General features: G+C 37.5%; 1 protein-coding gene across 1 annotated transcript in view; it reads right to left on the minus strand.

Moving 5' to 3' along the window:
- The window catches only part of LOC101739773 (uncharacterized), a 191,302-nt gene extending 166,945 nt beyond the window's left edge, over positions 1-24,357 (minus strand). The window contains exon 1 of the mRNA XM_012697875.4: positions 24,068-24,357. Coding sequence (XP_012553329.2) covers positions 24,068-24,122 — 55 coding nt within the window. The 5' untranslated portion in view covers positions 24,123-24,357. The remainder of the gene's footprint in view (positions 1-24,067) is intronic.
- Positions 24,358-26,638: the final 2,281 nt, after the last annotated feature.

The following is a 26,638-nucleotide window of genomic DNA, read 5'->3' on the forward strand; positions in this document are numbered from 1 at the left end:
TATATGAATGGGCTTTGCAAATTATGTAATTTTGCTTGAAACATATAATCATAAAATAAAAAATTAAATAAAAAAAAACTAATACGATTAGCCTTTGAGCGAAATGGACTGTATATATAAATTTAAATGAAATAGATATGTAGTTGTAATATAAAATTAATGAAATGAATTAAATAGATTTATAATAAGTTATTCATCCTACTCTTTAGGGAGAGGACTCAGTTTTGTGACAGGGCGCTTTAGCTTCGAATTTTGCGTCCGAACCGTAACAACGCGAACCCTCCCATCAAGTCCGGGATGAACCTGTTCTACACGTCCTAAGCTCCATTGTTGACAAGGGGCATTATCATTGTGAATCAGTACCAGGTCATTTATAGATAGATTAGGAGCATCAACGTACCACTTTTGACGTTGCTGCAATGTATGCAAGTATTCTAGTTTCCAACGACGCCAAAAATGCAATGTGGCTTGTTTAATACATTTCCAACGCGTTAAATTATTAGTAGATACATCAGAGATATCATAACTTGGAGCCGAAACCAATTGACGACCAACTAAAAAATGTCCCGGTGTCAGGACATCGAATTCACTAGGATCGGTAGATAAACTGCACAGAGGGCGCGAGTTTAGAATCGCTTCTATGTTAGAAAATAAGGTAGATAATTCTTCGAATGATAAAGCGCGTGTACCTACTACGCGTTTTAAGTGGTATTTAGCCGATTTGATTCCAGCTTCGAAAATCCCACCAAAATGACTACCAGTTGGAGGATTATATTTCCACGTTACTTTTCTGATGGTGAACTGATCAGTCAAGTGATTTTGTTTTGAATTATAAAATTGATATATTTCATTTAGGTGTCTGCCAGCGGCAACAAAATTTTTGCCATTGTCAGAATAGACCGTATGTGGCAGTCCGCGTCGAGCCGTAAACCGATCGAACGAAGCCAAGAAGCAATCAGTAGTCAACGCCGAGAGTACTTCAAGATGTACTGCACGTGTTGAGTAACAAATAAATAAGCATAAATAGGCTTTTGATATTTTCGCATTACGCCTATTTGATTCCTTTGTATAAAATGGACCTCCTATATCAACACCGACAGTATGTTGGAAGGGATAAATATCGGACTCTAAACGACACTTTGGTAATGAGGCCATTTTAGGTTGATTAATAGTGGGCCTATTCTTAAAGCACGTAACACACTTAGAAAGGCGCGATCGTATCACACACCTAGCGGCTATAATCCAATATTTTTGAGCTAATATGTTTTGAAGAGATCTAGGCCCGTTGTGTAAATAGACCTTGTGATAGTAATCTATCAAAATATTTGTAAAATGCGATTTTTTGGGCAAAATCACGGGATGACGTTGAGTAAATGGCAAATCCGCGTGTGAAAGCCTACCCCCCACCATGAGGAGACCACGGCTATCGATGAACGGGTCGAGTTTCCGTAGGCTTTGCGAGCATCGATTTTCCTTTTTTATTGATTTAATGTCATCCTCAAAATATTTTAATTGAACAATTTGAATAATTTTATCGTGTGATTTATTTATTTCAGAAGTAAGTAAGGAACCCTTTACTCTATTAGCAACAGAAGCTTTACAATTATTTATAAATCTGTAACACCAGGCGAATATACGCAGTACCTTGTTAAAGTTTGAAAATTTAAGTATTATTGAATAAAAGTCCGTATTCACATTTGACGTTTCACTAAGTAAAGTGTTTTCTTTAAGAGGTTTGAGTTCCAATGGTTCACCTTTGAACTCTGTTATCGATCTGACAGGCCACGTATGCGGTGGCTCGTATAGCCATCGAGGGCCACGGAACCACTGATCTGCGATCAGCAGCAAATCGGCTGGCGTGGCGCCGCGAGAGCACACATCGGCGGGGTTGTCAGTGCCATTCACGTGAAACCATTGTACCTCTGTCGAGCTTTCATTAATTTTAGCGACACGATTGGCGACGAAAGTTTTTAGTTTGAACGCAGGTGTATTTATCCATGTTAATGCAACTGAACTGTCAGTAAAAGCTAGTACCTCGCCAATTTCTACTTCCTTGGCCAAAATATCGATTACGTACCGTAAAGTTTTTGACAATAAGTGAGCAGCCATTAATTCAAGACGTGGAATTGATACTGTTTTTAAGGGCGCGACCTTAGATTTCGATAACAGTAAGCTAACGTTAACGTTACCTTGCACGTCTTGACTGCGAATATACACGACGGCGGCGAATCCAGCCGTTGACGCGTCACAAAACCCTACCACTTGAGAGACCGTATGGTTTTGGACAAAGACATGCCGGTCGTGTTTTAGTTTCGATAAAAACGGTATTTGAGATGAAAACATTGACCATTCATCGAGTAACAACTTTGGAAGAGTGTCGTCCCACCCTAATTGAGCGCACCATAATTTTTGCATAAAATTCTTAGCAAGAAAAATACACGGGGCTACGTATCCCAAGGGATCATATAATTTAGCTATTTGTGAAAGTACTGAGCGTTTCGTAATATTATCTACCGTATGTGTAGTACGAAAAGAAAATGCGTCTTCTTTAGGCAACCAGTGTAGACAGAGAATTTTGATAGACATAGTTTTACCGTCGTCGAATTGCACTGGGGGCTCAACTTGATCACTAGGCAGTTCTTTAAGTAATTGATCGCTATTACTTGACCACTTGCGTAATTCGAATCCACCAAGCCTCAGTAATTCGACCAATTGCCGCTGAATCTTAAGAGCCTCTTCCAAGTTATCCACAGACCAAATTAAATCGTCCACAAAAAATCCATCGCGCAGAGCACGAGAAGCCTCTGGGAAGCGGGCGCCTTCGTCCGCGGCTAGCTGCTGTAGCGTGCGTATCGCTAGAAACGGGCTACTCGCTACACCATACGTCACGGTGCACAGCTCGTACACTTTAATGGGCTCACTGGGCGAGTCGCGCCACAAAATGTGTTGATATTTACGTTGGGACTCATCAATTAAAATACAACGGTACATTTTAGATATGTCACCGCATAAGGAAATCTTACGTAACCGAAAACGTATCAAAAGTTCCACGAGATCAGCCTGCAACTTCGGGCCCGTGTATAAAACAGAATTTAAAGATTTATTATTTGAGGTTTGACAAGACGCGTCGAAAACTACACGGAGACGAGTACTACTGCTGTCAGGCTTATGTACGCAGTGGTGGGGAATGACGTACCCTGATTCCACTTCTGATACCTCACCGACACAAATCATATGACCGAGCGAAGCGTACTCATCCATAAATTTTTTATATTCCTTCCGTAGGTCTGGTAAACGCGACAGTTTACGTTCTAAATTTTGATATCTTTTTATCGCAATTTGCCTTGAGTTTCCCAGTTCAGAGTCAGGCTTAAACGGGTATTTAACAATGTATCGACCTGTACTATCACGCTTATAATCATTTACAAACATCTGTTCAGTGATGACGTCATCCGGGTTTTTGGGCAAATCAGCGACTAAGCTTTCTGTTTCCCAAAACGATTTAATTAAGTCATCGACTTTTGATTCGCTGCTTAACATGCACATTGATACATTTCTAGTGTTACTCGTATTATTGCAAGACAGCTGACCCGTAATTACGTAACCAAATACACTACTTAACGCCAACGGTAATCCTTGCCGCGACGGACTATACCTTCCACCGTCATAAATAAACGGAAATACGTCGCTGCCGAGCAACATGTCGATGCGACTCGAACGATAGAAAGTAGGGTCAGCCAACAACAAGTTTTTATATTCGAGTTTTAAATTTTCTGTAAAGTTAACCGAAGGCATATCACCAGAAATTTTTGAAACCACAACCGTTTTTAAATTGAATATCGGATTATCGGACGTGGTTGGTTTGATTTTGCATAAAACCATGCCGTGATCACGAACTACCGCTCCGCCTAAACCTATCAGTTGTGTGTTACACTTTTGGCGTGGGAGTCCTAGTCGTTGTGCACAATCATTCGTCAAAAAACTAGATTGGGATCCACTGTCAATTACTACTCGTACGGGTTGATATTTGCCTAAAACGTCCAATACGTGTATAATCGCAGTGCCCAACATGACTGTAGATCCAGTCGAACACGTCAACGAGACTCGATCTTCGTTATTATTAATAAAATTATCGTTGCAAGAATTATTAAAATCCGAAGTAATTACACTTGTTTTAGAATCAACATGCAACGTGTGGTGATGCCTGTTTTTACACACCGTACATGTTATCTTCGACGGGCACTCATTAGACGCGTGACCTTGACGGAGACAGTTCTCGCACAAATGCAACTCCTTTATTTTATTAATGCGCTGTACAGGTGTTAGTGCGATATACTCGAAACATTTATAAATTGAATGAAAGGGTTTATTGCAGTACAAACATCCCTTTTTTGCGTAATCAGCCTTATCAGCGCTCGTACTACTTGCTAAACAAGTTTTTAAATTTGTATTTTTAGTGGTAGGCTTACTAATGGATTTATTTTGAATCGAAGGAGTAAAAGTTTTACTAGTACTCGGCTTCGAGAAAGTACTTGTGTTCATTGACATTTCCAATATTCGGGTCTGGTTTGTGACAAAATCGATCAATGTTTTGATAACAGGTATTTCGTTTGTACCTATTTTTTGTTCGAATTCACGCCTTGAAACCTGGTCTATATTACGCAATCCGATATAACATAAAATAAATCCCGCTAAGTTACCAATTTCTAATAACTCAAGGGCTTGAACACACTCTTGAAACGTTTCCAAAAAGGAATTTAATCCGTTCACGGATTCGTTAGACAACGGCTTGAACGCAAACAACTTATCCATATAGCGCGTAGCTATGGCACGCTTATTTTCGTATCTGTCACATAAGCTAGTCCATACTATATTATAATTGTCGTTTGATATCGGCAGACTTTTAACAATTTGAAGCGCAGGGCCAGTTACGACTGACAATAGGTAATAGAATTTATCAATATTACCTAAACTTGTATTGGTATGAATTAAGCTGGAAAAAGTATCACGAAATGTGATCCAATTTTCTAATCTACCGTCGAAATGAACCAATTCGATTTTAGGCAAACGAGGCTGAGCGCCGCGCTCCGATGCGCCTTTGTTTTCCTGTTTCGATGACTTCGAATGCGAATCATGTTCTTGAAAAATACGTAAAATCTCAAAATAGAGGTCATCAAGGGCATGCACCTCTTGGTTACCGATGATATAATTAGGGTCATTTTTTAACTCCAAAACTGAAATCTCATCAACAATTTTTTCGAAAGATTCCCTAGTGGACTCGAGGTCACTGACCCGCACAGACAAATTACTAAATTCTGCTGTATTATTTTGCACAGCTTTAGCTAGATCGTAATATTGTTGAACACGTCTAAAACATCGTTCTTTACGACTTCTAAGTGTATTAATTTTTATTTGAAGGTCGGACAATGGAGCCATTTTGATTCGAAGAAAAATGTACTACCGCTTGACGCGTACCCAAATATACTAAAACTGAGTCCTAAAGTAATGATAGACGTAGAAATGGATATTAAGAGTATTTGACTACGTATATATGCGTATTATTGCAATAAATAGAACTATTGAATGAATATTCTGCAAATAATACCGATATGTAAGACGTGTGTAGGTACCTACAGGTTTGCAGGTTTATACGTGAAATATTGAGTATTTACCTATTTTGAAGTTGTATTCGGTAAATGTCCGGCTCGATAGGGCCAAATTATGTTGTGTAAACAAGTTTGTTGAGTTAAATTTAAATTCCCAGAAACTAAACCGACTAAAAAGGGGAAGGTACTCACAAATGATTGCTTTCTATATTTTGTGGTCTTCTGTCCCCGGGGCACTGTTCTGGATGCTGGAGTTTTTAATACACGGACACACGCACAAGTTGAATCGCAAAGTTTGCGAAAAACAGTATTTTTGAATTAAAATACTTTTTAATTTGGCGCGCGCGCGGTTTGAAAGCGTCGACTATAGTTCTTTTCTTCGCCCGCTAGGAGGCGCGTTACATTTCTTCATTATGCCGATAGATGGCGTGGATTAGGAAAAGGAAATTTTAGTCGGTTTCCTAACATTATGTAAAGAGTTACCAGAGCATCACAAATCAAATGCCACCACTTGGTTTCTGGCAGTGTTCATTGCTTCTCAGCAAAAATAAGCAAAGCTACCTTTTTTTTTTATTGCTTAGATGGGTGGACGAGCTCACAGCCCACCTGGTGTACAGTGGTTACTGGAGCCCATGGACATCTACAACGCAAATGCGCCACCCACCTTGAGATATAAGTTCTAAGATCTCAGTATAGTTACAACGGCTGCCCCACCCTTCAAACCGAAACGCATTACTGCTTCACGGCAGAAATAGGCAGGGTGGTGGTACCTACCCGCGCGGTCTCGCAAGAGGTCCTACCACCAGTAATCACAAGAGGTCCTACCACTAGTAATCACAAGAGGTCCTACCACCAGTAATCGCAAGAGGTCCTACCACCAGTAATCACAAGAGGTCCTACCACCAGTAAAACCTTCCCATGCAGTTTTACAAATCGCTCTACAACCAGTAAATCCTGTTTCGCGATTATAGTAAGTGTGTAGAGCGCGGACTGTACTTTGGTGCTAGCTTCAATAAAGCTTTATTCAGAGCGAAGGATTATTATTTTCTTTTAAGGTACACCACGTGCACGTATGACCAGAATTTTATTGTAACTTCCACTAACTGTGTTGCCATACTATTAATGTGTTCCCACATCCAAAAACAATCATACAAAACTTCATGTTTAGGATTGCCCTAAACAGTAAGAAAGCTACTCAGAGAATTCTGCTGCCTATTTTCCGATGAATTCCTTACTCCACTTACACGACACCTCGGAAGACTTCGGGTGGCGATATTTGAGATTGAAACCATACAGTCAAAACTGACCATCAATTTGTGTTAGCGATTTATAAACATTGAATCAAACTGAAAGCTTTCAAGTTTAAGCTATCGATGTCACTCACTGACAGACAAAACAAAAATTAAATAGACAATGAGAATTTTTTAGACAAATTTTTGGTAATCAATTGACCAATAGATTAAACATGAATACAAGTTTTCCTTTTTCTACAAGATTACTCCAAAGTTTCATTTTATCTCTAGATCTAAACTAGCGGACACAACTATCTGTAAACTGAATTCCTGTCTTGTGTAACTAAATCCTGCAAATCCAATGGGTCCCGGGAAATACTCGAGAACAAAGTTAAACAAGCCTCAGTTGAGGATACTTGATGAGTATTCCTCAAGTATTGGGTCTTGGCGCGAGTTGTGGAATGAGGTGGCCAAGAATCTCGAGGCATCAAGAGCTATTATTCCCTTTTGATTTTTTGTTTATCAGCTGTTAAATGCTACCTATTTTATTTTATATTTATTAGTGCTCTAATATTGGTAATACACCCTGGACTGATCAGGTGAAAGACCTTACTGAAACCCCACTAAACGAGTGCGTGCGCCAAGCCTCAATTCCCAAACTATGAAAAACATCTGTCAAGGCTTTAATAAACAAGAATTCCACACGACCCCGACTGTCACTGGTCTGCCAAGAGCAACCGACTATGATGATGATGATGATTGGTATATAAGGATCATTAATTAGCTTTTTGTTTCTATTATTTGTTATACTCGTATTATTCTATTGTGTTCTATTGTGTAGGCAGCGGCTTGGCGCTGCCCCTGGCATTGCTGAAGTCCATGGGCGACGGTAACCACTCACCACCAGGTGGGGCGTATGCTCGTCTGCCTACAAGGGCAATACTGTTGCTTCTCCTTGTAATAAATAAAAAAATAAATGAATAAATAAACAGATAAGTGTAATTATTGATCGACGATTGTAGTAGTATTCTAGTTATAATTCTAGATATAATGTTATTGAAGATTGCCATACATTTGCAGCTTCAACAAATCGGGTAAGGGCCCTCAGCCTGAAGGGGTTTTTTGTTAACAATTGCCCTAGAGCTTAACTGCTAATAAGTCTACCATATGATAGGAATGGTAACTCACTGTACAGAGCAGGTGAGATATTCAGCAAACTGATGTTATAAGCAGATGGTTATCCGGAGATAGCATTGAAAAGTGTAAATAGAGTTTATATGGATGTAAGCAGCATTTCCAAAATAATTATCGCATTATCATTGGACGTTTGCAAGCTTTATAAAGTTTTACCATTTTACCGAAGAGAAACTCAAAATATCCTAGAGGTCTACTGGTGGTAGGACCTCTTGTGAGTCCGCGCGGGTAGGTACCACTACCCTGCTTGTTTCTGCCGTGAAGCAGTAATGCGTTTCGGTTTGAAGGCTGGTGCAGCCGTTGTAACTATACTGAGATCTTAGAACTTATATCTCAAGGTGGGTGGCGCATTTACGTTGTGGATGTCCATGGGCTCCAGTAACCACTTAACACCAGGTGGGCCTTGATCTCGTACACCCATCTAAGCAATAAATTAAAAAAAAGTTCAAAAATCCTAGGCAGAGATAAAAGTGAAAAAGCTTCAATGTTCACGGATTTCTTCAAACAGGAGAGTGAATTTGACAATCGTTCTAAATTCCAATTTTCTGATATAAAATTCTAAAATATCAATTTAAATATTGTAAATCCTGTAGCTACGGCTATAGTGATCATAGCGATTTAGTGACACGACGGGTATCTGTTCAAGACACCCGTTTTACGACTACATAATCTTATGACCGGACCTTAACGCTGGGACTTAGTGGAGAGCGTTTAGCGATTCAAAATATCTAAATATTATTTCAATTATTAGTTATTAGTTAGACCTTGAAACATGACGTCTCCATCTCAATTTTCACTTAGCAGCATCTGTCCTATTATTGTACCTAAGTCTCTCAGCAGCATCTGTCCTACTATTCTGCCGAAATGGAGACGCGATAGCAGAAACAGGCAGTATTTCAGTATACCCGTCCGGTCGACTCACATTATGAGCCAGCACTGATAATTAAAAAAAACAATTACACACATTTCCTCCTGAAAATAATTTATTATTACTATTTAGGTACATATTTGGATCTACGCCTTTGTAGCTTGTCATAGTCGCATTGCCTGATAGGAACACATCGCCTCAAGCCTTATTCCATGTCCTCGGTTTTGTTTGTTTTGCCAACCTATTGCTAGTAACCCGAGGGGAAAAGCTAGCTTCACCGAGCTTGTAGGTTAAGATCACGAGGCTCAACCTGGTAGACTTCGCTGAATTTATTATACAAGCAGATCTGAATCCCGACTTAGAGGCTTCGGCAAGAAACTCAATGGGCTGTGTATGTGAGTTAATTTTCACGAACCCTTCGTTGCATCCAACGGGTTGTACAAGAATAACGATGCTTGGAATTCCCTAAAAGCACCGAGAGAGGCAAAGAGATCGAAATGACGTATTTAGGGCGACAGCAGTCAACAGTCCAAATACGAATCCTCAAGTTCTTCGGGCATATCACTCGTAATCAAGACTCCATTGAGCGGTTGGTGATGCAAAGCAAAGTCGAGGGCAAAAAATCTCACGGACGATCTCCAACACGAAGGATCGACCTCATAAAGTCTGTGACTCACTGCAACATAAATGATTGCTCTCACTCTGCGAAACACCATATGGCGTCGCATTGCGAGATCATCGGTATCGCAGGATCCGACTGATACATGACCACGACCACTCTGTCAAGAGTGTACGACTAGGAAGAGGGCGACAGCGGCTGTATATCGTTTGGTCGTCTGGATCGAGTATACCATTGTCCTCAAAGTCTCTGTCTCGTTAGTAGTATAATTAGTGCTGTATTATACTAATTAATCCTGTAATCTCAAATGCAAGTCACTTTTCCAAAGCCAATTTTAAACTACCCGATTTTGAAAAAAAAAAAATTACTTAGATGTATGGACAAGCTCACAGCCTACCTATTATTAGTGGTTACTGGAGCCCATAGACATCTACAATGTAAGTCTTCAACCAACCAACTTGAGATATAAGTTCTAAGGTCTCAGTATAGTTACAACGTCTGCCCCACCCTTCAACCCGAAACCCATCTTAACACTTTCAATTTATTCTTCAAGTCTTCAGATGTATAAGTTTTTATCGTGTTTTAGTACCGCAAAAATCTCGGTGTAAGCTACATTTTATTTTAATTCTTAATTAACATCACCTTAATCTACATCATAGCCATTTAGTAGACCTAATATCAATTGCTCTTACCCGGAATGGGACTGCATAATTTTGCCCTTAAAATTTAGATAGAATGGCTTTAGAGTTTTAATGAAGTTTTTGAGGTAATTTTATTGCCAAGTCGTTTTATTGGGTTCGTTGTAATTTAACTGCCGCCAGCCAAGCTAGATAGGGAACTCTTTGCAAATAAAACTAAGGTATACGTGTAAATATAATGCTATAAAAATGATTATCTAGCTAACCCGGCACATAATTTTCTGACATCACATTAATTTAGTGATTACTAAATAACTATATATTAATACGTGAAGCAAAAACTTTGTATCCCTTTTTACGAAAATTGCGCGGACGGAGGAGTATGAAATTTTCCACACTTATAGAGAATATAGAGAAGAAGTGCACAATGCTAATATTTTTTTTAAATAATGCATAAAAGATACATTAAATCAATAAAGAAAACATTACACACACTACATACCATGTATTTGACGCACACACGCATGCATACTATTTTATTTATTGTCAAACTTTGATTCTTGACGTCTATTGTCAAATTGAGAATAGAATATGGTTTGTCTTTCTTAATATTTTTTATAGTGTAGTCTTGGGGAAATTTGTGATTATAGAAGTATAAAATGCAATCATAATAGTGTACAAACTTACAATTCCAATAAATTATAGTCGAATTTCGACTACTGCGGGACCTCTAGTAATATTAATTCCTGGTAATTATAGCATCTAATTTATGATCACATTATACACCATTTATTTATTTCGATGCGGTACCGCCATCTCAAGCTGAATTATTATTTTTTTAAATTCAACTCAATAGTATTAGACGAAATGATTTCGTGGAAGCAAAAATCCAGTTAGCGTAATTCGTAAAACCGATGATGCGAAATTTTAATAGCCTCTTTTACTTTTCTTTGAAGTGTCACGTAATGTAAACAGTATATTAAACAGTACAGGCGTCGTTGCTTTATGGTGGTAGGAATTGGATGCGAAAGACAGGAGACCGAAAAGGATGGGGGGCATTTGAAGAGACCAACACTCAACATTGAAAAAGAGGGGCTTTATTGTGAATATACCATACAATTTATACTACACTATGCAGGCGTGGTATCATGGTTGGAGCCATGCGTACCCGAAGTAGGAACCAAGGACGCATGATTAAAACAAATCTTACAGGAGCAAATACGATTGGTCGAATATCTGACGAGTGGCCATCTCAATTACAAAATGTAAAAAAATGAAATTATGCAATGATAATAAAAGAGAGATTAAGCCGTAATACCAGGGGCTTAACAAAGATGTCAGAGAAGAAAACGAACGGTGAAGGAATGGGCCTTAGATATTCGTATGGCATATTTTCTTTTTTTCGTTGCGACAACTCCGCTTCCGCTATCGCTCATCACAATGCTAACACAACACGAACGAAAAGGCTGAGGGCTGTAGAAATTGAATGCAAAGTAAACCGTCACTACTTGATATTAGGGACGCCGGTCCCGCCACTCCATTTGTGAAAGATCCCTCCATGCCCTTGACGACACTTAATGCTGTGTTCAATTTTATTTTGGTCTCTTAATACATAATAATATGTATTTTAATACGTTTTATTACCCTGAACTATTAAGTACGTATTTATTTTTGACCTGATTGCCATTGAGTTATGAATTTTTTACACGATGCAATGGCGTTAGTATTCCATGTATCTGTTAAAACCCTGTCGTCAAGTTGACTAATAAATAATTATCTTGAATCCTTCAAGCGACAGTTTTCAGTAGATGCCTGCAGTTCGAAATTTAAATAAACTTGAAAGCCTTAGAATTATTACATTAGATTCATATTTGAGTTACGCCGTGTTCGCCGATTCCACATTAGCGGTTGTTTTCTATTTTTTTTTATTGCTTAGATGGGTGGACGAGCTCACAGCCCACCTGATGTTAAGTGGTTACTGGAGCCCATAGACATCCACAACGTAAATGCGCCACCCACCTTGAGATATAAGTTCTAAGGTCTCAAGTTTAGTTACAACGGCTGCCCCACCCTTCAAACCGAAACGCATTACTGCTTCACGGCAGAAATAGGCAGGGTGGTGGTACCCACCCACGCGGACTCACTAGAGGTCCACCCGCGAGTAAGAATTTTTATAATATCCTGATTATAATAATAGAATTTTATAATATTATAATAAGTTTTTTATAATATCCTGATGCTGCCTTCAAGGACATTATAAATTCCACTCGTTCAATTCAACTCGTATTAATTGAGATAGCCAGACAATTTAAAGTCGAAGATTCTTTCACACAGCACCACTGTTCAATCACTGTTGATGCTGTCCGTGTTAGGAACCCATTAACCTTATTTATTGGATTCTCTACTAGACCTAAATATAATCAGAATCTTATCTTATACCCTTAAACGAAATTCTTGTATATATATAATCTGAATCTCGGAAACGGCTCCAACGATTTTCATAAAATTTAGAGAATAAATCTCTCTAGCTACGATTTCTTTTCAGAAAATGTTGTTTTATTCGTGTTTTCAATAATCAACTCTTCCCGACATCTATTGGCGAATAATAATACTATTTTTCTTAATTGAGGGCAACTAACCGCTTTAAAGACAGAACAAGATGGCTTTATCAAAAATCGGCCATCATCTAGTAATAATAAATAGTAACATACAAGTCACGTTTCACATACTCAGGCTAAATCCTAATACAATCACTAGTGCCAAATATATGCAATGGGGAAATGCAATCTATCAATTATGTGTTGATATTTGTAACATAAATTTATTATATATACATAAATATACATATTTATACTTATCATCATAGTCTGTTTCTCTTGGCAGAGTAGTCATGTGGAATGTTTGTTTATTAAAACCTTGACAGCTGTTCTCTATAGTTCGAGGACTGAGGCTTGGCCCATATATACACCATATAAGTGAAAAATGCAAATATTCCGCCTAAAGCACCTGGTTTACTACAATAAAGGCCAGCTCTTTCCCCTAAATAAATATTTATATAAATTATTAGAATAAATAAACATACAGCGTCAGTTCTCGAAGCTTATACCTCAAAATAGCGAAACAATTCTAAATTTCCAATTTGTAAACTTGCACTGAGCTTTTGAAAGTTTGTATTCTGCAAAGCTGCAACTGTTGTGGTTTCATCTATAAGGCTTAGTATTCCTACCTTGCTTTTATAGAATAGACTATAGCACTGCTTAGTGTTTTATAATAGATCTCTTACTCTTCAAACTCGTAATCGCTCCGCGCAGAAATCGGCACCCTTACAATACGGCCAAAGGAAGATATTTGTATGATAAATATAAAATGTCTTTTCCAGGGTTATGGATGTACATTAAATATATGTATGCGTATAATAAAAATATCATTCGTAATGAAAGCTCATTGGAACGTTTAGTGGTTCGAGGAAGAGTTGACGGTCAACGCTCTCGCGGCCGATCATCGACAAGGTGGACAGACTTGGTTAAGTTATCTACGAAGTGTTCCCTTACTGAGTGTACACGTACCGCCACAAATAGAGAAAGATGGAGAAGTCTCTCAAAAGCCGCAACCAAACATTAAGACTAACATAACCACGACCAGTCCGCCAGGAGTGAACGACTGAGAAGAAATAATATATGTATTTATTTTATGTATTTCATTATATATGTACGTGTATGTACATATATGTCTACGTTATTTATGTGTGTATGTATATATGTAGTCTAATAAATTATGTATGAGTGTTTTTTTTTTGTTTTTTTTTTTATTATTATTTAGATTGTAAATTGATTAGATTGTATTCTTCTACCCACTCATTTAAAGCATTCCTTCGTTAAGAACGGTTAGCTGATAGAAAACTCAATTGTTGAGTTAAGCTCGCCATTTTTTTATATCTTACACAATTACTGTAATATTGACTGTGTGTACAATAAAGAACAAAGAGAAATAATAAAAAACTTACATTTATTTCCGTTATCTGGTACCTGTAACACAAGTTCTTGACGAACTTAGCACGGGACCGGTTAACGTAAAGAGATTGGTAGAAAAAAAAAACGCCCTATTATCACCCGAGAGTATTGGCATACGCTTCTACCACCGTTTAATGTATTTGATTGCATTCAGTACAAAAAAATTTCTCAATTGTTTTACGGCTTGGCACACCAAGAATGGTCATGGCCATTACCCAACCTTGGAAGTTGCACACCCGAACGGTCTTACAATGCCCCTTCATCATTAAAAAGAAATGCCTTAAACTAGTACTTGTCATAAAATCCAATATCATTTGAGATTAATCTTCCATTAAATAGCCCTGCTGGTTTTGGATAACATATAATTCGGCCTGCTAAGAATGTATTCGACAAGTAAAATCTTGTAAGATTATATCAGCGTGATTCTCTCTTTATCAGTTTTCCTATACTCCGTTAGATATCGTTTGCACTATTCTTCTTTTAACCATTTCAGTATATCTATCTCTCTCTTACAATCATTTCATTGAAACTTTAATGGTCGGAACATTGATTAATTCTGAAATTAATAATTTAAACTTCATGAATAGTTGATGGGCACCTTTTCAACCAAAGGAAAGTTTGCTTAGAAATTTATATAGCAATTTTACATTACGAAATGCCCAGAGGAATTGTTTGACGAAATGAACTAATTTTTATAACAAATTGGGTCTTCGATTTTCTTTCTCGTGATCATCAGTAACTGCTGCTGTATTAAGTACGTCAGCACTAATTGAGACATCATTTCCTCTGTTCCCTTCACCTCACAGCTTATGTATTGCTGAAACTCTAGCACTAGTGACTTAGTATTTAAAATCTGCGTCGATCTTTGGAGCAGAATCACGAAAAACCCTGTTAGTGTCATAATAATTTTCTAAACGGCCGCAATCGCCAACTCATTAACCATATTTTGAAATTGCGTATTAAATTATGTATTATGTCACGGTAGCTTCGCAAAATAGGCAAGACCAACCATCGTTATGTAGCCAAAATCCCTAGCTAATGGCCAGACAGAATAATTTCATTCAAATCCTCTGACCTAACTAAAAATTTTAATAATTAAGCGCTTTGAAATAACTCTCATTTGTAGGTTTTTATAATCTGCTTGTGAAAATATTACTATAATCCTGAGCCGAAAAAAACTGCTAACTCAAGAGTTTTTTCGATTAAATAGAATGCTTTGTAAAGCGCACATACTTTACACTAACCTGTTTGTTGTGTGGGTCAACCATAATTAATACATAACCTCAGTAAATCCGACCTCATGTGTCAATGTGCCTCATGTGCCCTAGTGATATTCCTGTCTATGGTATCTGGTGAGTATTTAGTACTGTCATATTAAAACTATTTTGATAATTATATAAGACGTGTCGCAGTGCAAAAATGATTTTTCCCAGAATCAATTTTTCATAAAAATTCCAAGAAATATCAAAAGATTCAATACATTTATCAGGTTTCCTCCGGTCTGGCTCCGACCGAGACGTCGTGGTAAATGCATTTCGCCATCCACTGCTATCGGATATTTGATGTCAAACTTAATAATATGTGTATCTTCCAGAATTTTCCATTAGTGCTCACTAAAAGTAAAACTCACTAAAAATAAATAATATCAAATAGCGTCTCTTGACCACAGATATTGTTATGTTGATATAAACTCCTCTATATATACACAAATATTTGCAAATTCAAGTATAAAGTATTAGGTATTGTACATATATTAAAAGAAATATATATAATATATATGCATGATTTTTTGTGTCGGACACACAATTTGGTATTGCAAACTTCCTATAGATATATAGGTCCTATAGGGATTGCTATATTTCCAATTATAGGTGCGTGGCCATTTCTTCTTCTTTCTAGTCGTATATACACTCTTCACAGAGTGGTCGTGGTCATGCATCAGTCGGATGCCGATACCGATGCTCTCGCGACGCGGCGCCATGTGGCACGATGTTTCGCAGAGTGAGAGCAATAATTTATGTTGGAGTGAGTCACAGATTTTATGAGGTCGGTCCACTGTATTGGAGATAAAAAACATATAATAATAATAATAATATAAATAACTGGGAATAAATCATGCACGGTCATCTGGCCTCAATTTAGGATTCCTTCTGATATGGGTACCAGAGACTGATGAAAATACTTACACATATATGTTTAAATATATACTTCGATATATAAATAATAAACAACCCAGACAAAGAGCAAAGAAACCTGTTCATCATACAATGTTTGCCCGATGTGGGAATCGAACCCACGACCCTCGGTACAACAGTCAGTAGCGCTAACTACTGGACCACCATGTCACTCGTTTATTATATCTGATTAATGTGTATTTCTCCATATATGTAGTATAAGAGATAAGTAGAATAGTAATAAGTAAAATTAAGTAAAGTAATAAGTAAATAGAGATAAGTAGAGTAGTAGAATAGTAGAAGAAGTAGATAGCAGAGCGGCTTAATCTTAATTGCATAGCATATAGCAGCTTAATCTAAGTAGATTGCAATGATAACATACGTGTTATCATTATAATCTACATAACGATGGTCAATCGTTCGTGACCACGAAAACTGTAAAGGATTCGAAACACCGGATATAATATCGAAGGGTGAAATTCAACGCCTATCCACAATCTGCCTACAAAGAATATTGCGGTATTTTGGTCATGTTGCACGTAGGGATACCAGCAATTTGGAACGCCTTGTGGTGACCGGTAAAATAGAGGGAAAAAGGCCTAGGGGTAGAGGTCCCAAACGATGGTTGGACCAAATAGCGGAGGAACTGGGGATACCTATCAGCGACGCACTCCACCGGGCTGCAGGGCGGGATCGATGGAGACAGTTGGTTGACGAAATCGGACGGAGTCACGATCCTCAGCAGTGAGGGACCGATCGAAGAGAGAGAGAGAGAGAGAGAGAGAGAGAAATTCTATTATGCTTACGCGGTATTTTTGCAACTTTACTAGTTTATCTATTTACCGTTGAAAATTTAGAAAACAAATATCATAACAAAAAAAACGTCTTCAGCTATTTAAAGAAGGTAAACTTAATTGAAGTTCAATAATTAAAAACATCGAATTGTTGATACTAATCTGGCCCACGTGATGCTCGCTACAATAGAAATATGAAATATTAATCAGTATGTTTTTAAATAATAATATTTATAAATTATACAATCAACTCTAACAATGAACCTAAAACTAAAAACCTTAAAAAATAACAATAATTATTTAATAACTAAAATATATTATTAAAAGGAGTCCCTTTAGGTAAGGTTCCGAAGATACTGGCAGCGTTCCCCCTTTGAATAGCTAGACTAATTCTTTGTCTAAGGTAGCTGCCAGCTCTTAGGTCTCCAGTGATGTCGACTAACCTTTTTGCTATTTCCATTAAAAGTCTTATAGCGCTAGGACCCCACGGACAAAGGGTCTCGACACCGAATGGGACAAAAACATATTCGGAGCCTAGACCCCTGTATTTGCATGTTTTGGCCTTTTCAGCCCCTTCACTAATATCAAATAAAATGGACCTTTAATTACAAAGATAAATGTAGCTTAAACAAAATTGGCTTTCATTCCTGGATATAATAGCATTATTGTTTTTATAAAGGCGAGATTAAAAAAATCGGTTGTCTGTAAAGTTGGTTTACTGACGATAGTTAAACGTGACAACGTCATAAGAAAATACTAATGGAATGGTTTCATTTTTCAACTATCGCAATTATCGTTGCTATTTACCCTTACTTACCCTTGCTTACCCTTCAAACCGAAACGTATTACTGCTTCACGGCAGAAATAGGCGGGGCGGTGGTACCTACCCGTGCGGACTCACAAGAGGTCCTACCAACAGTAATTACGCAAATTATAATTTTTGCGGGTTTGATTTTTATTACACGATGTTATTCCTTCACCGTGGAAGTCAATCGTGAACAATTGTTGAGTACGTATTTCATTAGAAAAATTTGTACCCGCTTCGGATTCGAACACCGGTGCATCGCTTCAACACGAATGCACCAGACGTCTTATCCTTTAGACCACGACGACTTCAACATCGACTTCGACATGTAAATGTATTATTGTATAGCAGCTGTCCACGCGGATGCATCGCTCACTCAAGTAGGAGAGAGACAGATGTCGAACGCTGCCGAACGCCGAGGCCGATTGTGCCTCTTTGTCGCTTGTTGCGCGCTCTCGCTTGCACTTCAAGCCTTAAATGGAACGCCTCAGAGCGAGGTAACGCTGTATGAGTCATGTTTTTTCGTGCGTCCAGCCGGCTCCGTCGAATTATAATACGTTGTCACGTCAAAAACCTCAACGCTAGTTTAATTAAAACAAAACTTAGCTTTTAATAAACAATAACGTAATAATACTCTCGGTAACAACCGTTAGTTTCTCAAAGGGCTCGAGAAATTTCTCCATCAAACATTTGAAGAATTGACATTGTTTCCAACGGAAAGGTTGTAATGAATTCGAAGCTCGATTCTTCGGAGTTTCGTCTAATGAATTGTTAATTTTGTAGCTGGAATTAAACATTGAAATGAGCCTATCAACGTCACGTTGTTACGTGAATGCCACCAGGTAACATGGAAACACGGTGTTGAAACTCACATCTTTTTTATATACCAGCCATGCCACCACCTTTTAAATAAGTGGTTAGTACCAGATAATAAACAAAATGTGGCTTTCTCTTTTGGGCTTACGAAAAACTCTACCAACAGTAAGTAGATTGAAGTATATAATATGAAATGAATATCTTGACATTACTGACATGCTGGAAATACTAATGTATTACGATATCTTCTTGTCAGCCCATGGACGTCCACTGCTGGACATAGGCCTCCCCCAAGCCTCGCCACAAAAACCGGTCCTGCGCTGCCTGAATCCAGCTGATCCCCGATATATAGATGTGCCCATTTTTAGGACAGGAAGCGGTTCTAGAGACCGAGATAGCATGGACACGTGGCGGTTTGAAAAAAATTATCCGATGTTGTGATATTCGGTTATCGCGATATGAATTCGGCGCGTTTATTCATTCGAATACGTTGACGTAATCAAACGTCAAACCAATGTATGTCACTAAATATAGTCACCTGGAGCGGAATAATCTGATTGGACATTACGCTTCTAATCCAACACCAATATCACGCTATAATAAAGCACTTTTGGTCCCGCAGAATTCTAAATTCGACTTTAAACAATTGAAATTTATATCTAAACATTATTATGGTTCTATTGTCAAATACTATTGTACTTATATAATATAATCACAGATTTCGCCAAAACTACACTATACATAAATAATAATAAAGTCAAACAATATTCATCTATTCTCAATTTGACCACAGACTTTAAACACTAACAATAGTTTGACAATTGACAATAAACAAAGAGTATATTTATATACATGTGTTGTGTCAAATACACAGTAGTGTGTGTAATGTTTTCTTTATTGATTTAATGTATCTTTTATGCATTATTAAAAAAAAATATTAGCATTGTGCACTTCTTCTCTATCTATACTCTATACTAATATTATAAAGAGGAAAGATTTGTTTGTTTGTTTGTTTCGAATAGGCTCCGAAACTACTGAACCGATTTTAAAAATTCTTTCACTGTTTGGAAACTACACTATTCCCGAGTGACACAGGCTATAATCTTTTTTGAAAAAAATTAGGGATCCTTACTAAAACTCCAATAATGTAACGCAAGGTGTAAAAAAATTACCTAAAATATTCTTTACATCGCGTGCGCTGCGAAAACTATTGATGATAGAATAAAGTAATCTATACTAATATTATAAAGAGGAAAGATTTGTTTGTTTGCTTGTATTCTGTATAAGTGTGGAGATTTTCATACTCCTCCGTCCGCGCAATTTTCGTAAAAAGGGATACAAAGTTTTTGCTTCACGTATTATAATAAAGCATTTAATATGTCCTGAAAATAGAACGAGGAAATGTAAGAGATATTGCTGTTGAGGTTGTTTGGAGCTCGAAGCTGAATGACATTATTGACAACGTAAATGCCGTTACTGATCTTGGACTGAAATGCGTAAAGGACATTTTAAATTAAGGCGTTGGGCCTACTACATAAGTCCTACGTAAATCGAAGATAGGAATTCAAGAAAGAGTTCCTTTACTTGTAATTGGATCCACAGCCAGATAAACTAAGCCAGACTTTAAGTCGTCGTGGCCTAACGGATAAGACGTCCGGTGCATTCGTGTTGAGTGATGCACCGGTGTTCGAATCCCAGGCGGGTACCAATTTTTCTAATGAAATACGTACTCAACAAATGTTCACGATTGACTTCCACGGTGAAGGAATAACATCGTGTAATAAAAATTAAACCCGCAAAATTATAATTTGCGTAATCACTGGTGGTAGGACCTCTTGTGAGTGGGTACCACCACCCTGCCTATTTCTGCCGTGAAGCAGTAATGCGTTTCGGTTTGTAGGGTGGGGCAGCCGTTGTAACTATACTTGAAACTTTAGAACTTATATCTCAAGGTGGGTGGCGCATTTATGTTGTGGAAGTTACCACTTAACACCAGGTCGGCTGTGAGCTCGTCCACCCATCTAAGCAATAAAAATAAAAAAAACATTTCATCTACTAGTATAACGCAAATACAGCATAATCGAAATCCTATAGGCAGATCTAATTTCTTTTCAACAGAAGTTCCTAGATGAACGGATCCGAAGCTGTTTGGAAAATGAAATTTGTCAGATGGGCGTAATGGGAGCTCCCAAAGTTGGACGCCATTGTCATGCAAATATCGGCCAATCTCCAGCCATTTCATTAAAATCATCTAGAGCAGTCTACTGTTGGACATAGGTTTCTCCAATTGCACGCCACTGACCATGACCCTCGGCTTCTCTCATCCAGTTTTTGCCAACTACCCTGCACATATCGTCACTCCGCCATCATTTAGACACCCTTAAAAATTACAATCAAGACTTTGACGTCACGCCTTGAGAAATTCACGTTGTTCATCTACAGATGTACTACAAATAAATAATAATTTATCCTCACATAAAACATGTGTGACAAGTCATATGTGACTTTCTTGAATGAGTTTAGTTTTCTTTGGAAAAATGCCAAACACCACAGAAATGCAAAACCTTAGCCGAGAACGAATTTATGGTTTATATGTATACGTCATTAGTTCTAAGGGTTTGCGTGAAGGTTTGAAGGTCTCTTGTGCCGAAATTTTTTTAATTTTTTTTTATTGCTTAGGTGGTTGGACGAGCTCACAGCCCACCTGGTGTTAAGTGGTTACTGGAACCCATAGACATCTACAACGTAAATGCGCCACCCACCTTGAGATATAAGTTGTAAGGTCTCAGTATAGTTACAACGGCTGCCCCACCCATCAAACCGAAACGCATTACTGCTTCACGGCAGAAATAGGCAGGGTGGTGGTACCTACCCGCGCGGACTCACAACAGGTCCTACCACCAGTAATTACGCAAATTATAATTTTGCGGGTTTCACTTTTATTACACGATGTTATTCCTTCACCGTGGAAGTCAATCGTAAACATTTGTTGAGTACGTATTTCATTAGAAAAATTGGTACCCGCCTGCGGGATTCGAACACCGGTGCATCGCTTCAACACGAATGCTCCGGACGTCTTATCTTTTAGGCCACGACGACTTCATATGCTGGAGACGAATGCTTGGTATTTCATGGACCGAACTTCGCACCAATATCTCCATTCTTAGAGAACTCGGCATTAAGCAGCGTCTTTCGGCGCTCGTGCAAGGACGCATACTATCATTTTTTGGACATGTCTCCCGGCGAGGAAATGACTTCATAGAGCGCCTTGTCGTTCAGGGCAAAGTAGAAGGTACTAGACCGCGTAGAAGGTTGCCCATGCGATGGACCGACCAGATCAAGTCGGCAGTTGGCGGCTGTTGGCATGAGTGTACCAGGCTCACCACAAACCACGAGGAGTGGCGATTGCTCGTGAGGCGCATAACATCTGCCCACAACAATGATACTGGAAGACGACCACGACCTCTCTGACAAGAGTGATACGACATACATGTGTCGAAATGTAAATTGTTGATTTCATTGCATTTTCTATTTAGCGTACTCTGAGGAATTACTTTAAATGTTCCCATCACGTCTATTTTGTCATGCAGTGACCCGGATATGGAGCAAAATTCATACCTATTACCTGAATTGTGCTTATCAACAGTGAAATCCCATCGAAATTTTTGGCATGGCACCATGCCACCGGCTCTGAAATGAACTCACCTCCGGGTATCCCCTTCCACGGCATAGGCAGAATAACGCTGAAGAAACTGGATCCGGTATATGTATTATCCTGTCTTATTACTAACTCGAAAAATACATGGATCAAATAACACGCCCGTTATATTTATACCAAACGATATGACTATACTAAGGCCCGAAGATAGATCCTATTCTAAGCAAACACTTAAAATGTAAATCACAGAAAAGGAATTAAACCAAGTCAAATAAATATGTATATACAAAAAAGGAGCATTCACAAGGAAAATATACAGCGTCCTCAAAATAGAATCACATTTAATCAAACAGTGGTGATTTGCGGATGACCGATTTGATATATACTTGTCTCTTTTACTTATATAAGTGGAATAGGGCCCTGGAAAATGTATTAATTTGTTACCAGAGTTCGTCGACATTATAACATGAATACCGTCACTAATTTTAAGACTTAGGTGGAACTGTTAACTGTCACCATTGTTCAGACTGGAAGGCATGAGATTTCCTTAAATTAAATAGTGAAACTTTATTTTTATTACTTAGATGAGTGGATGAGCTCACGGCTCCCTGGTTTTAACTGGTCACCCTTAAGCATGTACAACGTAAAAGCCGCCACCCACCTTGAGATATGAGGCCTTTTTTACAGTACGGTTGCCTCTTCGAGCCGAAACGCATTATTAGTACACGGCAGAAATAGGCAGGGTGGTGGTATCTACCCGTGCGGACTCACAAGACGTCCTACCACCAGTAAAATACATGTCCATAGTTATGGATGTCGACTAACAAAACCTTGTCACCTTGGAGGAGGTAAATTTATCTGTAGCTATCCGATCTATATCCGCAACACAAGATTATGAAACAATGAAAACAAAACATGTTTGTTTAAATATGTAAAACAATAATAAAACAAAAAAAAACCTTTTAAATCGTTGGTTTAAAACCGGTTTAAAACAACAACAAAAAAATGTAAGCTCGCCGAAGCATTTACGGTCGATTCGATTCAAATAGCTTCGTTATTTAGTTTTTTTAAATGTAGAACGGTTTTTTTTCACGTCTCACCTGATCTTTTCATTTTCATATGGCTTTGTATATGGCATTTCCTTTTTTATTTGCAATTTTAATTGGTTTTGTTTTGTAAAGCCGGCTTATGATTGAATTCATATAAAAAGCAATTTGTTTTTCATGTTTAGAATATTATACCGTTTATTTTTAGAGTTCAAAAAGTCAAACAATTTGTAAAAAAAGTTATACATTCATTGTATTGGGACGGTTTTAAACAAAAGTATGCGATAAATGAAAATATAAAGGTGTCAAACATACTCTGCTTATTAAAACGTATTTTTTTATGATTCGAGCATTTTATCTCCTGTTTATTTTAAATAATTCTGAAGCTGAATTTGCTTTTAATTAGGTCATGGTCAATACAACGTTGATTTTTAGTTTTAAATCGTTTTTTTTAAATACGTCAACTATTATTTAACCTTAAGTAGTAAGGAATAAATTATACCACTGTGACTTGTTTAGTTAATTTTGTGACCTTTGTAGATGTAGAATACAATAAAAAATCGAATTATTAATATTAAACATTCATTATAAATAAACTAAGACTTACCGTCCAATAAGAACAACATCCTGAAGAGGAGGTGACAAATCCTTTTCATCTTCATCTTTATAACACTTAAACTATTCAACTACGATAAATGGACGAGTATACGAAGCGAGTAAAACCCAAAACGCCACAAACACACAGAAACCTTAAAATTGGTTTCGATTTTAATTGGTTTACGTTTAATTTTAATTGGTTCGAAATTATATTGGTTGAATTAATTGAAAACGCGCTCGGCCCGTTAGCATCGTAGCGCAGCGTAGCGGTGCGCTCGGCGCGCTGTCCTCTCAGCTACTGGCGTAGAGGAGCTACGAGATTGCTCATTATACTGAACGAATAAGGCGGCGCACTCACTACATTATTTCGCCTAATAAAGTTCCGCTCTCGTGTATGCAGATGCGTTTACATAATGTTATGGAATTTCCGAGGATATGTGACGCGTATAACGGACACCCGCGTAATATTTAACACGAGGTCGCCATTTCATTTAGGATGAAGCTTGTGTGAATATTTTGGGCTTAGTTCTAGTTTACATTTGAAATACACAAACACGGCTGAATCGTGTTTCTTTTCAAATCAAATCAAATCAAATCAATGTGTCAAAGGGCACGATAGTAATAAATTCATGTTCTATTTTTAATAACTCTATTATTTAACTCTGCCAACTGGCGGTGAGCTAACGCAAATTTTCTATTTATAAGTAGCTTTATGAAGCGTTATATATAATTTCAGAGTTTGTGAATGCCATGAGATCATAGAGATATGAATGTGGAGTTTTTAATGGGACTAGATTAATATTTCTAGTAATATCAGAATATTTTGACTAATATTTATTGATCAACTATTTAAAGAAATCTTATTTTGTGGTCGCATAGATTTATAATATATCCAATGAAATCATATTCGAATTAAAATATTCAACAAAATGATAATGAACATTGGTCGTCGTATCTGTAATCTCGAAAAATGACACACGAAAATGGAACTAAAATAAAACAAAAGAAACGTAGGGATTTAAAAATAGCTTTGCCGAACCCTTAGTCTCCTATGAAGAGTCAAATCAATATCCACACTTGTCGCCTACAAAATCGGGTAAGCATTCCGCGAGTATCCGTTCATTTATGGCATCACCAAATAAACTAGACTATTAGCTATGAATACACAATTAGGCAATGATAAACACCGCCGTAGAAGAACATAACTGTGAAAACCGATTAATTGTTTTTGGCGATTCCAATAAACGAGAAAACAAATTAAATTCTTTTTTTATTCTAGATTTCCTAGCCAAATTTCCATCTAGACGGAGACCAAAGGGCTGCCAGATTCGTCACGGTTAACTTCTTTTGTCTAGGTGCGAGTATTAAAATATCTAAGTGAGATAAAGGACCACCTCTCTGATAAAGCTAAACTGCTACTTAAAAATAATAATATAAGCATAGTAGAGACGTAAACAAAATAATTTTGGTCAGCTTTGAGGTTTTACTCGGAGATTATTGACATCATAAGATTACCTCAAGTAATCGGGCACAAATCGTCTGTAATCTGGTCTTAAACTAGGATTCCATATATAATAATTAGAAATAGATATGAAAATGTTTAAAAAATCTATAACAGACATTAGATAGCCAGACACATAGCAAATAAAACTGTTCGTTACCCGAATATTTGACCGACGTGGGAGTCGGACAAACGACCCTCGTCCAGTAGTCAGGGACGCTAGCTACAACGCTATCAAATTATTAACATGAATAAATACTACATAGTGAATATGTGCCTTAGTTTATAAATATTAAAAAATTTCATAAAACCTAATTATACGTCTACTAACACATGTCCAAGAACTTGCGCCACGTTCCAAAGAACGAACTTTTAATAAATTCTCCATCATAAGTCGCTAGAGAAATTCTTTCATGGTATCTAATAGCTTATTATCTATTTCACTAGTTCGTGGATTTTATTTTGTTAATTAAAGGTATATGAAAGAGCATTAAAAATTTTGAAGGCATTAACATCTGAAAAAAAAAGTACAGGAAAGTTCCTTGCTATGGGACATTCTGTCGATATATACTACTGAAGATAAATCCCAAGAAGGGTTGTCAGGCAAGTGCTTGTAAAACTCAGGCAATTCAATACACAGCATGAAAAGTAGATATGCTGCGACGACCCTACATAATGTGAGATAAGCGGAAGATGAAGAAAGAAAGAAGATTTCTTTAAAAAATAAAGTTTGCTTAATACTCATTAATTCACGTCAATGGGATTTTTTTGTGGTAGCCATGTGTGTTCTATATTCCTATTCTGTTTATTATTATCTCGTAATGATAGCCAACTAATGCAATGACCACGGTAATTTAATACAATTACAGTCATGGTTACCGGCATTTAAACATACCAAAAAACTTGAGTCTTGCGGTCAAAATCTGTTGGATTCAAATAATTTTTATTACCTACGCGTATTTTTATATAAGAAAAACATGCAGGATTTCCTTTTGTTACAATCTGCGTAACTTCATAATTAGAAGTATTAAATTGTAAACAGATTGAATGCCAGACCTATGCTAATCCTGTGTCGTCAGG

This window comes from Bombyx mori, chromosome 27 (genome assembly GCF_030269925.1).
Source record: "Bombyx mori chromosome 27, ASM3026992v2".
Classification (NCBI taxonomy): domain Eukaryota; kingdom Metazoa; phylum Arthropoda; class Insecta; order Lepidoptera; family Bombycidae; genus Bombyx; species Bombyx mori.